The following is a 14,480-nucleotide window of genomic DNA, read 5'->3' on the forward strand; positions in this document are numbered from 1 at the left end:
ATATGGAACAGGGACTGAGGAACCAGCCTCGAGCCCTCCACTCCATCCAATCCTCTTTTCTTTCTCACACCCAGAGACAAGCTAATAAAAAACAAAACCTACCAAATTGTTTTTTTCTTTCTGAAGCTCTCTGGAAGGAATAATTACATCGTGAACAATTGATTCCTCTATGGCACTTAAAAAAATCATCTCCTGGAGAGTACTGAAAATCCTCTTCTGTAAATTGGGACCCCCTTCCCCTCTCCAGGAAATGATAGGTTTTGCATGTCCAATTCACCATGTTTTTCCAAAGCAATCCCCTAAACCACTGCATTTGCTTTTCCAGCTTTCATAAAGACCAAGGCCCCCAGGCCCTGGGGTTCTAAGGCCTTGTTTCCCGAAGGAACACGCTGACTTAGAACGAACAAAGACGCCCGAGCCAAAGAGCCATCGGTAAAATTTCCAGATGCAATTGATTATTCTTTCCTCTGGGCTGACAACTTCCAGGTTACTAATTGTTTTTGGTGCATTTGGCATTCTGGGGAAATGCTATTGTTTACTCCTTCACACTTGACAAGCAATTCCCATGTGAAAGACAAGTTTAGCCGTGGGACAGAGTCTGTTCCCTAAAGGAGGAAACAGTCTGGTGAGTTCCCAAGCCTGGAAAGTTGTCATGTTGTCACCTCCTATTGAACAGCTCAGCCACTGTGTTCTCGGCCGGCGCTATTTTGGTCATTATAGTTTTGTTTTCCAGTAGTTCATGTGAGTCACATATAATGATCAATCATAAATGAAAACAGCAGAACCATGCATATTAAATTGGTGAAAAAGTCACTTTCCCCACAAATGTAAGCTGAACACAAGAGATTACAAATCTCTCTTGATTCACAAATGGTGTGCGTTTTTAAATGCCTCTGAATTCTGCTTCTCTAGTTTTGCCATTAATCCCCATTTTTAAAAATCCTGTTAACTTTTGCATATGGCGAAAGCAGATTTTTTTAATGGACATTTACTAGCAACTGGAATTGCAGAAGAGGAAAGCGGGCCTGATCTGGGTGGACTTTCATAATTCATGCTGTGACAAAGCTTTAATCCCTTGGAATGACACCAACACCTTGCACCCCTGGGGCCCATTTTAGAAGCTCCTGTTTAAGATTAACGTGCTTACTGTAAAAAAAAAAAAAAAAAAGCATTTTCAAATAAATAAGCTTTATAACTTGCTATCCAGGTGCTATTTACAAATCAAGAGCAGGTGAAACAGTACAACATAAAACCCGGTGGAGGTCCGACAGTCTCAAATTCAACTGTACTCATTCTGAGCTGGAAAACGAACTTATTCGTGTCCATCTTTGGCAGACACCAGCCTCTGTTTAAATTATTCGGTTTTTTGCAGCTGTGACACATAAAAATAACAAAGAGGTTGGCATCAAAGTGGGAGGAAAGGGTCAGTCCCAGGTGGTGGTTTACCAGGCAGGAGACAGCAAAGAGCAGAGCACACAGAGAACGCAGGGCAGGGATCATCCAAATCCAAACGTGCACCAGGCCGGCCCCAGGGAGCGGCCCCCACGGCCTGAACGGGCGCCCAGAGCTGGGGCCGGGGCTCATTGTTACTCCTACTATCTCCAAACTCATTTTGGGAGGAGCTTCTCCTCTGAGCCGGAAAGTTAGCAACAGTGGCAATAAATCAAGATGATATGAGACAACTGTTACTTTTTTTTTAACGAGTCCTTTAATGTTTGACATGACTTTGTGTGGTACAATCATTCCTCGTGCTTTTAAATTTGGAGATCCGAGAGAAAACAGCCTTTTTGTTGCAGTGCTCACCTCTAATTGTAACTTCTTTCTTCTGGAGGACTTCTTCCCCTGTGTACGTGTTCCTGGCTCGGCAGGCATAGGTGCCTGAGTCTTCCAGGGAAACATTCTTGATGGTAAGGTTCAGAGTCACGGAGTACTCCTTAGTGACAGCCGTCTTTTGCTTGCTGATACTGTGGTGCATTGTTCGGTTATTAACTGTCCGCAGCAAAATCCAGGTGATGTCTCTGTATAAGAACTTGTTAACTGTGCAAGACAGTTTCAGGTCCTGTCCTTCCGTAGGCATGTTTTCCACGTGAATGTGAAATCCATTTGGCACGTCTGTAAAATAAGAATAAAGAACCTGAGTCCGCAGGAAAATCAGCCTGCTCCTGAAACGGTATCTCATCACGAGATCCCCAAAGATCTTAAGAACGGTTCCCACACGAATTCTTTGGGTGTCAGCAGTAAAAGGGGGGAGTTTGTCTTTTTATTTTAGGGGAACTGAGCAGAAACAGCAGGTAGGAACCAACCAAGTTTGTTCCATCAGAAGTGAGGCAGGAAATGCAAAACAGGATGTAATGAGGATGTACGTTTTCCGTATTTGCCCAGAGCTGCTCTTCAGAGTGGCATGCTTCCATTCCTTGTCACGTCCAGGACTCCTCCTGGCGCGTGGGCAAAACAGGGAAGTCGTGTAAGAGGAGTTTATACTAAAAACCATACGTGCTTTTACAGCCACTTATTTAAATGAGCTGTGAACAAGTGAGAACAGGACGTCCCAGGTCCACACTAGGGGACTTCAGTCCTGACAGTCAACCCTTTAATCCTCAACTTTTTCAGTAAAAAACCCACTGACGTCCTGAATGTCCTGCAGCTGGACTGACCGTCTCCTCCCGCTACTGGTCCATCGCCTTCCCTGTTCTTGGCTGGTACTGAGGGGCAGAGAGGAGTCGGTTCACTTTCTCAGGGCTCCTTTGATGGTAATTGTTTTACTCAGACATAAAAGAGCAAGATTTCTTCTGAAAATGTGGACAGCAAATCTGGAAGAATTGCCAGATTCCCGAGCAGGGGCAGCGTCAGGGAAAATCATTTTTAAATCAAATTTACTCTCAACATGAACCATTTTCTTAAAAGTGACTGCATCATTTGAAGTCCTTTTCTCCAAGGTCAGTTTCCGGCTAACCTGCATGTCCGTCTTCTCAGTGCGTCTGGCCGCACCTGGTGAGATCTCCTCCTCAGCTTTCTACACCTGGACAATCACTGAGCCTCTCCACTCAGCGTTCCTTAGTCTCCCTTTGGACCATTTCACCAGAGGATTTTAGAAAATCATTGGTTACTGGCCCTGAACTGGCCTGCTCTCAGACCCCTCCCATTGCTAGTTGCTAGTGGCGCATCTGTATTTAAGTAAAGAATTGGGGCCAACATTTTACAAAGTACTTTGAAGATGAAAAGCGCTATGTTATGCTATTATTATTATTATCCTTTGCACACAAAGCTATAAAGAAACCTTTAAACCTTAAGGGGACAATAGTCCAAAATTAGACATCATATCAACTCTTTCCTAAATCCCACTTTGCTTGTTTTTCTGATTTTTCTGGGCTTTGGCTTTATTATAAAGTGTCACGTCTGAAGAAATGCCAAAGTATTCATCTGAAACCTGGGAGCGGGGAGTGGCTTACGATGTGGTCAATAACGGGAGAGAGAGGAGGCCCATGGTGGGTTTCCTGCTTTTAAAATGAAACTCTAAGAATGTTCCAGAAAATGCAGAAGCAGCTGACCGTCATTTTTAACATAAAAACAAGGTGTCAGAAATCGCCCCCTCTAGTTCAGCGTCTTTTTACACTTGGGACGCTTTCCAAGCACGAGGAGTAAGACATCGGCCATCAGCTTCTACACAGATACTCAGGCAGAAGCACTGTGCGCGAGCTGCTCCCCAGTCATGTCTGCAAAGACCACGGACTTCCACTTGCGAAGTCTCATCCTGGTGGCTAGAACCCAGGCAGGCCCAAGTAACACCACAGAGAGCGTGGAGAGAGTTCCTATTTACTTTAGTGATTTGAAACTTCCTGTGGAAATAGCTCACAGGTTTCCTGATGGAAGATTTTGTTTATCTTTGCCAAGCACCACCAGGAATCTCAAAATAAAATGCATTTAGTGACATTGGGAAACCAGGGAGATAAGGCAGTGCTGTTCCTGTTTCACCCTCAGTAATTGCTAACACACCCATGGTCATGCTGAGTGCCAGCAAAACAACAAAAGCACACACGCTGGAAAAGAAAAGAACCCAGAACCCGGTAGGTTTCTCACATAGGGGACACTGTTCGGTGGCGAATTTGGTTTATGTTGTCAGACAGCTCTTAGAATGATGACGCGTTTCTCAGCATAGACCCTCTGCTATTCTTTTTTGATCCATGGAAGATGATAAAATGTCCTAAACTAGTTAATGAATCCAGAGGGATTTTTTTCCCTTAATTTACGTAGGTTTTTTGTTTTTTTTTTCCCTGAGTACTAAAACAGACCCAAGAAAGAATTGCCTTCTAACTCTCAGAGTGAAAACAAGAAATGTTCCCACACTTCAGGAGCTGATGTCAATCAGCAGACACTCAGCCGTCTGACACAAATCACGTCTTGGAAGGTGCCGTGGAGAGAAGTCAACCCTTGCTCAGGAGAGACATTCCACTGAAGGTTAGGTGAAATCTGTTTACAAAGGGGCACATTTGGGGGTGAACATTTTGACTTGACTGGATCCAATGTGTGAATTGAGCTCATGAAAGAGACAAGCAAAGAAATGAAAAGAATGAAAGTTATCTCATTTGTCGGGTAGAAATAAGGTTTTACTTGTACTGAAGAATAGAAATAGCATTCTCGAAAAAGACAGTGAGGGGTTACTAGGAACTGTTGCTGGCTGCAAACAGATTCTATGTACCAGTGAACCGCAAAGTCTGGAGAAGCAGCAGGCAAGGATGTGAATGGCCAGAGTGAACTAGTTTGCATCAATTTGGAAGGCAGCTCTGTTATTGTTTCTTAAGGAAGGGGCAACGTAATTGAAATGAGGATCAATAAAGATCCAAATTTAGATTTTTTGATTTAGAGTAGTTACATTGTAGACACATCTTTCAAAACAGTAACTGTACTAGGTCAAGTATAAACATGGAACAAACATACATTCATTTTTCAGAAGACAGTCATGGAAGGTGCAACAGCCCTAATCTCTAGTGAGAATAAATCTCATGACAGAGATTAAGAAAGAGAGAATAGTTTTAGAAATAATCAATGTAAGTAAATTACTCTATTGTGACCAAACCAAACTAGAATCTTTCAAAACTGGTAGCGAAGAATTCTGTTCCAGGCAGTGGGGCTTGAATGGATGAATTTGTGCTTGGTTTTAATATGAAAACTCTTACATTTCTGGAGGAAAAGTGTTGGGAGCTTCAAGTTAGATATGTTGGAATAGAGTTCTCATCGCTCCTTTCAGGAGGATCTAGAAAAGGTTCCCACCGTCGCACGGTTATAAACAGTATCAGGTGGTGGGAGGTGGTTTCTGTCTGAATTCAGCAGGTGATCAGCTTTTCCACTGGGGTCCTTTGGGCAGCAGTACTGTGCACAGATATCGGACACAGCAATGAAGAACTCAGGGGTACAGGTAGGCTAGATGGTGCTGCCGTTAACACTGGCCTCGACACCCCTTTCTTGGGATCTCTGAACAATAAGGAAAAGAGCACGACACCCCCTCCTCTCAGTACATCCGCTGCCAGTACCGCCTTCAGACCCAGTCAAGAGGGCTCTCTGTGCTGGCTGTATCCCTCCACAATGTAGAGTCTGCGGGGCCAAGTGAGCATGCCCACCCAGAGCCCTACCTCTATTTCTTCATCTTCCTTCTGCAAAGATGTCTCTGAGTCTGCTTCCTGACTGTCTCAGGCCTCTCCCCTCTTTGCTCAGTCTGCCCTCCTGAGGTCAGCCTTGCACCCTCCTATGGCCCAGGGAGACTGACTGTACGGACCAGGAGGTGTGGGCAGAGTTGGATGTGTGGGCTGGGGACCATCCACCTGGGTACATGGCTGCTTGCCACAGGGGCTGAGCCAGGAGCCAAAGGAGAAGACGGGTGGGCTCTCCCTGCACCTCTAGGCATTGCCACCATCTGCTCCGAGCAGTCCCAGAATTCTACATTTGGACCTGACCTTTCAGGTCATCATGAAAGTCTGTTTGTCCACTGGAGGCTAAAACATATTTAACAGCTTGTTTGCTTGACAGAACTCGCAAGTAGTTAATTGCTATTATGACAAACCCAAATCCTTTGATAATTTAATAATAGGTTCTGTGATATTTAATAATAGGTCCAGTTTTTAAGTTGCTCTTAGGCTCTCAAGAGCCTGAAGGGTAAAATGATTTCTTACAAATCCACAAACTTCAATGAATACTTAAAAATATCTAATGACTGCAGGTTTTCAGTGTTTTTGCTGAAAGAAAATGATCTATACTAAAATGTTGTATGATAGTACTCTTTGAAAAGAAGAAATAATATACTTCTGTTTGGGGATTCATTCACATTGGAAAATTAGTAATTAAAACAGAAGCAGTCGTCTAACAGCTAAAGCTAGACATACAGCTCACAGGCCTCCGGGGGCGCTCTCGCCTCGGCTCTGACAGTGTCAGGACAAGGCTGTCCTCTATCTACCTGTTGAAGTTCTAACCCCTCAGGACCACCTTGAGTCCAGGACTACCTTGAGCCCGGCTTCCTTCTCAGAGGCTCAGAGCAACACTGTACAGAACAGGGCATCGAGTGGCTGCTGAGCACTGAAAATGTGGCCAGTGTGACTAAACTCAATCTTATTCAATTAATTTTATTTCAATTCAGTTTTTAAAATGGAAGCAGTGTGATATTTTAAAAAAAAATACCTATTACATGTTAAAATGATAGTACTTTGGATAGACTAGGTTAAATCAAATTAATTTCACCTTTTCCCTTTTACATTTAAAAGAAATGGTTACTAGACAATTTTAAGTCATGTATGTGGCCGACACGATATTGGAAGGTGTGGGCTGAGCTTTGGTAAATTCATCTATCTTATTACTCCTGCTCATTTCTTTCTTTGGATAGTAGGATACACGAAACGTTTCTTTGTTTCTGTGGTGTCAAAACTGTCTTCCTAGATAGACAGGCCTCCTGGCATCGCTTCGCGAGCTCAGCGCGGAGCTGAGCCGCGCTGTTTCACAGCTGGCGCTTGCTCAGCGCAGCGACGCGGCCGGGTGTGCAGAACAGGCACGGCTCCGTCTTTGGTACTCCACGCCACGCAGACGGCGGCCGTGAGTGGTAACTTGTTTCCAACCAAATACAAAGCACAGTACAAACCTTTGGACCTAATTAGTCCCAATCATCTGCGATTGATTAGAGAATCAATGTGTGAAAGGGCTCTGAATCCTCCTCTAAACAGAGGGCTGTCCTACACGGCACGGGTGTCAGCGTGACTTTCCCTCCACCTCTGGAGCGTGGGAGGACAGGGACGGCTTGGTTTTCATTTCAGAGGCCCTGCTGTGTGCCACTGCTCCTCCCCACATCCCACTGCCTCGTCTGGAAACTGCAGGCCGTGTGGCCCAGCAGCCCCTGATGCCTGCCCTGGCTCTGATGGTCTGCGAGGGCCTGTTCAAGGCTCTCTCCCGTGGACGGCTTCCCTGAGGGCTGGTGAACTTGCCAGAAGTCTCCCTGTAATCTGGCAGCCCACGCTTCTCATGAAATCGGACCGACCTATTTCTCTCTGGAGAACTCAAGGCAACTGCTAGGGCCTGCCTCACACAGGGCGAAGTTTCCAGAGAGCTGGCAGCCTGCCCAGGTTTCCTCAGAAAACTGGGGGAGTGTGGAGCCAGGCAATTGTTTTCATACTTTGAGCTCTTCCTTCCTTCCTGTACCTGGAGGGACACAGGGAGTGCCACTTGTGTGCCTTGGAAATTTTCAGATTTGCAGACACCATCATCTTTTAAGGTGAAAGATTCTGAAATGCTACCAAAAAGTAGCACGTGAATAATTGTCAGTGAAGGTCAGTTTCAGATTTCTTTAGGAAAGCCTCATTTCCCCCAAAATTACTGAAGTTGTAAAACAGTTCGCTTCTTGGGTTAAAAAAAATGTCATCACACATATTATAACTAGTTTCCTTGATTATTATTAAACAACCTCTGTGTGCTGGGCCCTGTGTGAGGTACTGAAGGGGGTTCAAAAATGCATATGACAAGATCCCAGATTCACAGCCCAGCCAGGGAAGGAGACAGACACAAATAGCTCGACAGGAGAATTCAGGGAAATACCTCTTTAGGAGACCCAGTGATGGAGAAACTGTTCCTGAGAGCAAGGATGAAGGCACTCAAAGTTGAACAATTCTATGGAAAACTTTTTTTAAATTAAAATCACTCAAGTGCACTCAGAGAAAAAAACAAAATGTGAAGAGAGACTGAGATCACCAGGCTGTTTTTGTGAGTATAGGGTATGTGGCTTACCTGTGACATAAAAGCTTATGTTTCTTTCCACAGTCCCTACTTTATTAGAAGCCATGCAACTGTAGATTCCAGAAATTCTAGCATCAGCCACAACCAAGGTGCTAGCCGTCTGCAAAAGAAAAGTCAACTTTAGCAACCAGGCAAAGAACCATTTATAGATGCATCCCAGTGGTCACAGCAGCACTGTTTACAAAAGCCAAGACATGGAAGCAACCTAAATGTCCATCGACAGATGCTTGGATAGAGATGTAGTATATATACAATGGAATACTACTCAGCCATAAAAAATGAAATAATGCCATTTGCAGGAACATGGACGGACCTAGAGATCATCATATTAAGTCACTCAAAGACAAATATCACATGATATCACCTATATGTGGAATCTTAAAAAAAATTATACAAATGAACTTACTTACAAAACAAATAGGCTCACAGACATAGAAAATAAACTGTGTTACCAAAGGGGAAAAGGGTGGAGGAGGAATAAACTAGGAATTTGGGATTAACTGATACACACGACTATATATAAAAGAAACGAGAACCTACTATATAGTATTGGGAATTACATTCAATAGCTTGTAATAACCTATAATGGAAACAAATCTGAAAAAGTGTGTGTGTGTGTGTGTAATCACCTTGCTGTATACCTGAAACCAACACAACATTGTAAAGCAATGAAATTGAAAAAAAAAGAAAACGACAAAGAACCACTGGAACAGCCATCAGGTCCTTCTGAGGGGAAAGGAGTCGACTGTGCCATCACTCAACAAAGGTAGCATTGCAGTTGGGGTGGTTCCCAGAAACTCTCTTCGCCGAGCCCCAGCAGGAATGGAAAAATAACAGGAAAGCGGGTCCTCAGGAGACCGGGGGCTACAACATCCGACTCATTCGAGGGCTTCAGGCTTATTTATCTGGTGCTGCTGGCGTAACAATTACCAACCTGAGGCTGAGCTGCAGGCCGGCACGTCCTACTCTAACGAGGTGGTCAGCTCCTCGTCAGGGAGAGGGCAGGTGAGGCCCAGGTCTGCCCTTCTGCTGGGAGGACCCACAATCGTGGACACCACGTGGCAAGAGGAGACTCTTTGCTGTTTGGTTCTGTGACGGGTGTGCTAAGTGAGCAAGGACCGAGAAGGGCAGACAGCTCCCTAAGACCCTTGCGTGTGTTTGTAGGTTAGAGTCTCTCAGCCTGTCCATTCGTGCTCTACAAAAGGAAGCTATACGTTATCAATTAACAATATCGTTTTACTAGATTTTAGTGCTGCTGTTTGGCAAATGAGCTCTCACAGAAACACAAGTCATCAAAAATGGGTGACCTTGAAAACACTTTCCAAGCTGTGATGTTGCAAAAAGTGATGTCTCCAAAAAAAAAAAAAGGGGGGGGGCGGCAGGAATAGCTCAGTGGTAGAGCACGTTCTCAGCATGCATGAGGTCCTGGGTTCAACCCCCAGTACCTCCATTAAAAAATAAACAAACCTAATTACCTCACCCCCCCAAAAAATACAAAAAGTACATTAAAAAGTAATAAGACATGAATTTATACAGCTTAGACTGCCCTTGCTGTCTCCGTTTAAAGATAAAGATTAGCAGTATGAAATGTTGAGAATTAAAAAATTTAACCCAATTGTGCGAAAGAGGGAATGCGTGCTATATATGAAAAAAAAGCTAGTTAAGTTTTTCATATTTAAAATAACAACAAAAAAGTTTGCTCTAGTTATTTATAAATCATTGCAGCCTGTCTCCTCAGACACACAAAACTGGTCACAAACTCTGCAATTGTAGACCAGCGAGTGTCCGAGCTGGAGTGTGACGACCCAGAGACTCACGGGCTAAAGTCATACAGAGGCTGAAATGTGACGACAGACTTTCTAAGACGGTAACACAAATTCTACAAGAGGTCGTAACCCTTTGCTGAGTTGCTAAGCAATGTGGTGGGTACTTTGTGTTCTCGTATCCCTTCCAATAAATTAAGGCATTTCTGTCAGGAAGACTAAAAAATACATGCCTGTTTGTTTTAGCCAGCAAGTTCACTGCTCCCAATTCTCTGTAGTTTTCACTACAGTAAGTATTTCATGATGATTCCTCTTCTGTTTGTTGGATGTTCAATTACATCTACTGACCTAGCCTCTGTGTATTATTGAAAGGATGGGAAGTGAAAGTGTCTGCCTTGGGTGGCACTTTTCATTCAACTTTGCAGACATTTATTGTTTGTGAAGGCACTGTCCAGATGACATGAGGGAGAGGGAGGTTAATCTGATGCAAACCCTATTCTTAACCTCAAAGGACTACTTTAAGGCAACGGGGAAGAATGGCCCTACTTGAAGGTCAGGTGTATATTATTCTCTCTTTGTCAGAGAAACACTCTCACGAAGGCAGATAACCAGTGGAGGAGAGTATGGGGTGAGCTCAGGTGTCTCGTTCTCTATCTTGATTATTAATCTTGACAAGAGGTGGGCAGTAACAAAGTCTGGACAGCTGTTCCTTTTAATGACTACATCTACCACTTCAGAGTCATGGATGAGACGTTAAAGTAGCTGGAAGAGGAGCTTGTAGGTGGCAGTGAGAACGGAAGTATTAGCTGGTGGCGGCCGGAAGGACAAGAGAGACATCAGGTAAGACTGACTCCTGCTTACGGTTACCAGGGGTGGGGACGGATAAACGGGGAGTTTGAGATTTGAAGATATTAACTACTATATATAAAATAGATAAACAACAAGTTTCTACCATACAGCACAGGGAACTATATTCAATATCTTGTACTAACCTATAGTGAAAAAGCCTATGGAAGCAAATATATGCATGTATATGCATGACTGAACTGTTATGCTGTACACCAGAAATTAATGACATTGTAAACTGACTACACTTCAGCTAAAAAAAAAAAGTTTTTTTTTAGTATTTTACACAAGCTGCAAGCTATTTTCCAAATGATAGTGTAATATGGTTTTAAAATATGATTGATAATGCAAAAGTTGTAAATAAGGAAAATTTAGGAATAAGATGGAACTTATAACCTGTGATCAACATTAAAATTTATCTTCTAGAGGATATTTAAGTTATAAATCAAAAGCACATTTTCATGAAAAACAAAAGATTATATGACAACTGATGCACAGATTCTATAGAGGCAGAAAAGGAGGTCAGGTGTGAACTGCAGGTCAGTGTAGTTTGGACCGAAGACAACTTTTTTACAGGACAGAGGTTTTCTGAGTTAAGGGGACAAATCTGATCGCCAGTGCTCGTAACCAAATACTGTTTCAAGAGGGGAAAAAAATGGAGAGAGTAAAACAGTTGGAACACTAAATATCACTTGAGAAAGTATTTCAGACTCAAGATTGAGTTGCAGAATGTGTTTGAAATTAAAATCATACGTTATAAGGGATACCGAAATAAGTTCTCAAGGATGTCTGCTCGTGTTAGTTCTATAATTAGTTTCCGTTTGCCACAATGTTCTTAGTTCCGAACCTACACTTTGGATGCCTCTACTGGCCCGGCCAGGACTGCAAGGATTAAGATATTAGCAACAGACCCTTAAAATCCATCCTCTGGGTCTTTTTGTATGGCCCAGGAACGCTGATGACAACTGTCGTCAGGTCCTGTAAATCTGGAAGTTATTCATACTCCTTCCTTCCTTCCCTTTCGCTAACCCAGTGATTCACTACTACAATGTGGTTGGAACCTCACGGAATAGAATGAATGGGATGCTGTGTGTAATTCAGCCTAATTTCCAGCACTAGCTTTTTAAAAAAATCTATATATGGAACAGTGATTTTAATCTCGGGATGCTTCTAATACAGTTTCCTTTTAAATGTTTCAGGGAGAAATAAAAGCAGATACGTAAAGGTCATGGAAGAATCTAAAATTATCTCAGGGTGGCACATTTGGGCCAACTGATGGGAAAACAGAACGTGAGAACTAGACAAAACTGGGTGGCGTGTGGGAAACGGAACCCAAGCTGTCGTTCTGTGACGAGGTACTCCTGCTTCTGTGATTGGACGTGTCTCTGACGGCACACACATTTCTCAATGAACCCTTAGAAAGATTTAAGGAATGTTGCTAAGATGTTAAATTGTCGCCATCTTCCAGCCTCACAGAATTAATGCTATAAAACGCATGTCCTGTTTTTTTCCCCCCTCACACAGGGTTCCCTCTGCTTCCTACTCCATCTCTACAAACCAACAGTCTGGCAACTGCACCTAAACAATACCAAAGCTGCACATCTGCTAACAGCAGCTCCAACTGCTGACTCACTTTTCACAAATCTAGGCCAAAACCTGGCCATAAGGAAACTGAGTTTTATTGTCCTCGGCACCCTTCCTTGGGTTAAACAAAACAAAACACAACAGTGAGGGGAAAAATCCTGTCCCTGAAATCCAACAGGTGGTCCAGCAGGACCTCGCTCCACTGCTGGCTGGAGTGGGGCTGCCGGATGTGCTGACTACATACATGCCTGTGGGTCGAGGGGTCACTGCGCTCTAAGCTAGGATTTTAATTTGCTTTCTTAAAATGTACAGAAAATAAAAGCAGTTTTAATTGTAAAGACCAGTGCAAAGAATTCTGAGATAGCAAAACTTCCATTTGTCATTAGATTTTTTTCACACATACACAAAAATATATTTATAGATGCTAAAAGTAAAATTAGTAAATTCTTCTAAATTTAGGACAAGTTAATAACATAGTCTAATGTTAGTTACTGATAGGATGTGTGTGTGTGTGCGTATATACATATACGCACACACACACAGTTTGGAAGGAGTATTCAAAGTTTTTTCAGTGCAAACAGTCTTCATTGTATATGTTCAGCCAGTTTGGGGGACTGCAGCAGGGTATATATGACAATCTTTATAACAGGCAAATGAGGTAGGTCAGATAGGAGCTCCATTTTTCTGGAGGAGGAAACTCAGGTTCGGAGGGGTGAACTGATTGCACGTGGTTACGCACACTAGAAAGGGCAGAGCTTAACCCACGGCTCCTGACTGCAGGCTGGACGGCACCAGGGCCAACTGTGTCTGGAGGTGCATATTTAAAACCTCTGTATAACTACAGAATTACAAGACAATAAATTTGGCTCAAGCATGCATGAAAAAAAAGCAGGTACGTTTATTTCATGCAGGGCTTTTTTTTTTTTTTAAGCTTTTTTTATGGGAGTGGGGAGGTAACTAGGTTCATTTCATTTTTTTATTAATAGGGCTACTGGGGATTGAACCCAGGACCTCATGCATGCTAAGGATGCCCTCTACCATTGAGCTATACCCTCCCTCTCACCCAGGTTTTCTTAACTCTACTCCCATCTTTTTTTTTTTAATCTTCTTCTTTTAAATAGTTACTCTGTATGGAATCAGGTTGCTGTTTCATGGTTCAGGCTAAGCAGAAATCTCACCTAGTCTTTTCATTTCCACTTTCTTTTCTATTGCATATTTAGGTGGCTGGGATACCAAAATAGGACTAGAAGCTACACTTGAAATGAAGCTCTTAAATTCTTGTTTTACTATCCGGCAGTTCACAGTGCGACCACCTGGTCTGGTCAGGAAAAGGCAAGCCTGCACTGACAAGCTCAAGGGCATCTTGGAGTTTCCTAGTACGTCGTGACCCCTCGCTTGCTTTCTACTCTGGGGCAGTTTCCTTTCTTGTCATGTAGTGTCACTCAAGTTAAAACTTTCAGGTTTACAGAATTTCCTCTTTAAGTATTTCATTAAGCTGCTCCCTTACCTAGAGCCACACATCATGGAGCGTTTTAGAGAAAAGGAGCTGTAAGCCACCCACAGCGATGGCTGTAGCTAAAACGACTGTTCCTAAGTGAACAAGTGACTGCCGATATTATCAGGCAGGCGATCAGCACCTTAACTAATTTCTGTATTGGCTTAGTTGGCAGAGCACTAGATTTTGGCAAAGAAAGACTTTGGTTTGAGTTTCTCATATGCCAGTTTTTTGTTTGTTTTTTAAATTCTCTTTGTCCATTTTATTTTATTATTATTATTTTGGTGGGGGTAGGTAATTAGGTTTACTTATTTTTAATGGAGGTATTAGGGATTGAACCCAGGACCTCTTACAGGCTAGGCATGCACTCTACCACTGAGCTACACCCTCCCCCACCTCATATGCCAGTTTTAAGTTGTATGACTTTGAATTAATCATCTTATTGCCTCAGTTTTCCTCATCTTTAAAATGGAGATAAACACTCTGGCCTGCCAAAGAATGATGCAGACATTAGCATAGGTCACAAA

General features: G+C 43.0%; 1 protein-coding gene and 1 long non-coding RNA gene across 10 annotated transcripts in view; one reads left to right on the top strand and one right to left on the bottom strand.

Moving 5' to 3' along the window:
- Window positions 1–14,480, bottom strand: part of FLT1 (fms related receptor tyrosine kinase 1) — a 157,299-nt gene that overhangs the window by 63,213 nt on the left and 79,606 nt on the right. For 3 of the 4 annotated variants that reach the window (XM_072976055.1, XM_072976057.1, XM_072976058.1), the window contains exons 12-13: window positions 8,257–8,365; window positions 1,804–2,112 (exon numbers count right to left, since the gene is read on the bottom strand). In XM_072976055.1, the coding sequence (XP_072832156.1) occupies window positions 1,804–2,112; window positions 8,257–8,365 (418 nt within the window). The remainder of the gene's footprint in view (window positions 1–1,803; window positions 2,113–8,256; window positions 8,366–14,480) is intronic. The other variant, XM_072976056.1, reaches the window with a different exon arrangement.
- The window catches only part of LOC116283354 (uncharacterized), a 91,712-nt gene that overhangs the window by 62,402 nt on the left and 14,830 nt on the right, over window positions 1–14,480 (top strand). For 2 of the 6 annotated variants that reach the window (XR_012079859.1, XR_012079858.1), the window contains exons 2-4: window positions 4,288–4,455; window positions 10,039–10,132; window positions 10,766–10,868. This is a non-coding gene — a long non-coding RNA (uncharacterized lncRNA). Of the gene's footprint in view, window positions 1–4,287; window positions 4,456–9,990; window positions 10,188–10,765; window positions 10,869–12,073; window positions 12,230–12,398; window positions 12,827–14,480 lie in introns of those variants that run through there. The other 4 variants (XR_012079857.1, XR_012079856.1, XR_012079855.1 and 1 more) reach the window with 4 other exon arrangements.

The sequence above is a fragment of the Vicugna pacos genome, chromosome 14 (genome assembly GCF_048564905.1).
Source record: "Vicugna pacos chromosome 14, VicPac4, whole genome shotgun sequence".
NCBI lineage: Eukaryota > Metazoa > Chordata > Mammalia > Artiodactyla > Camelidae > Vicugna > Vicugna pacos.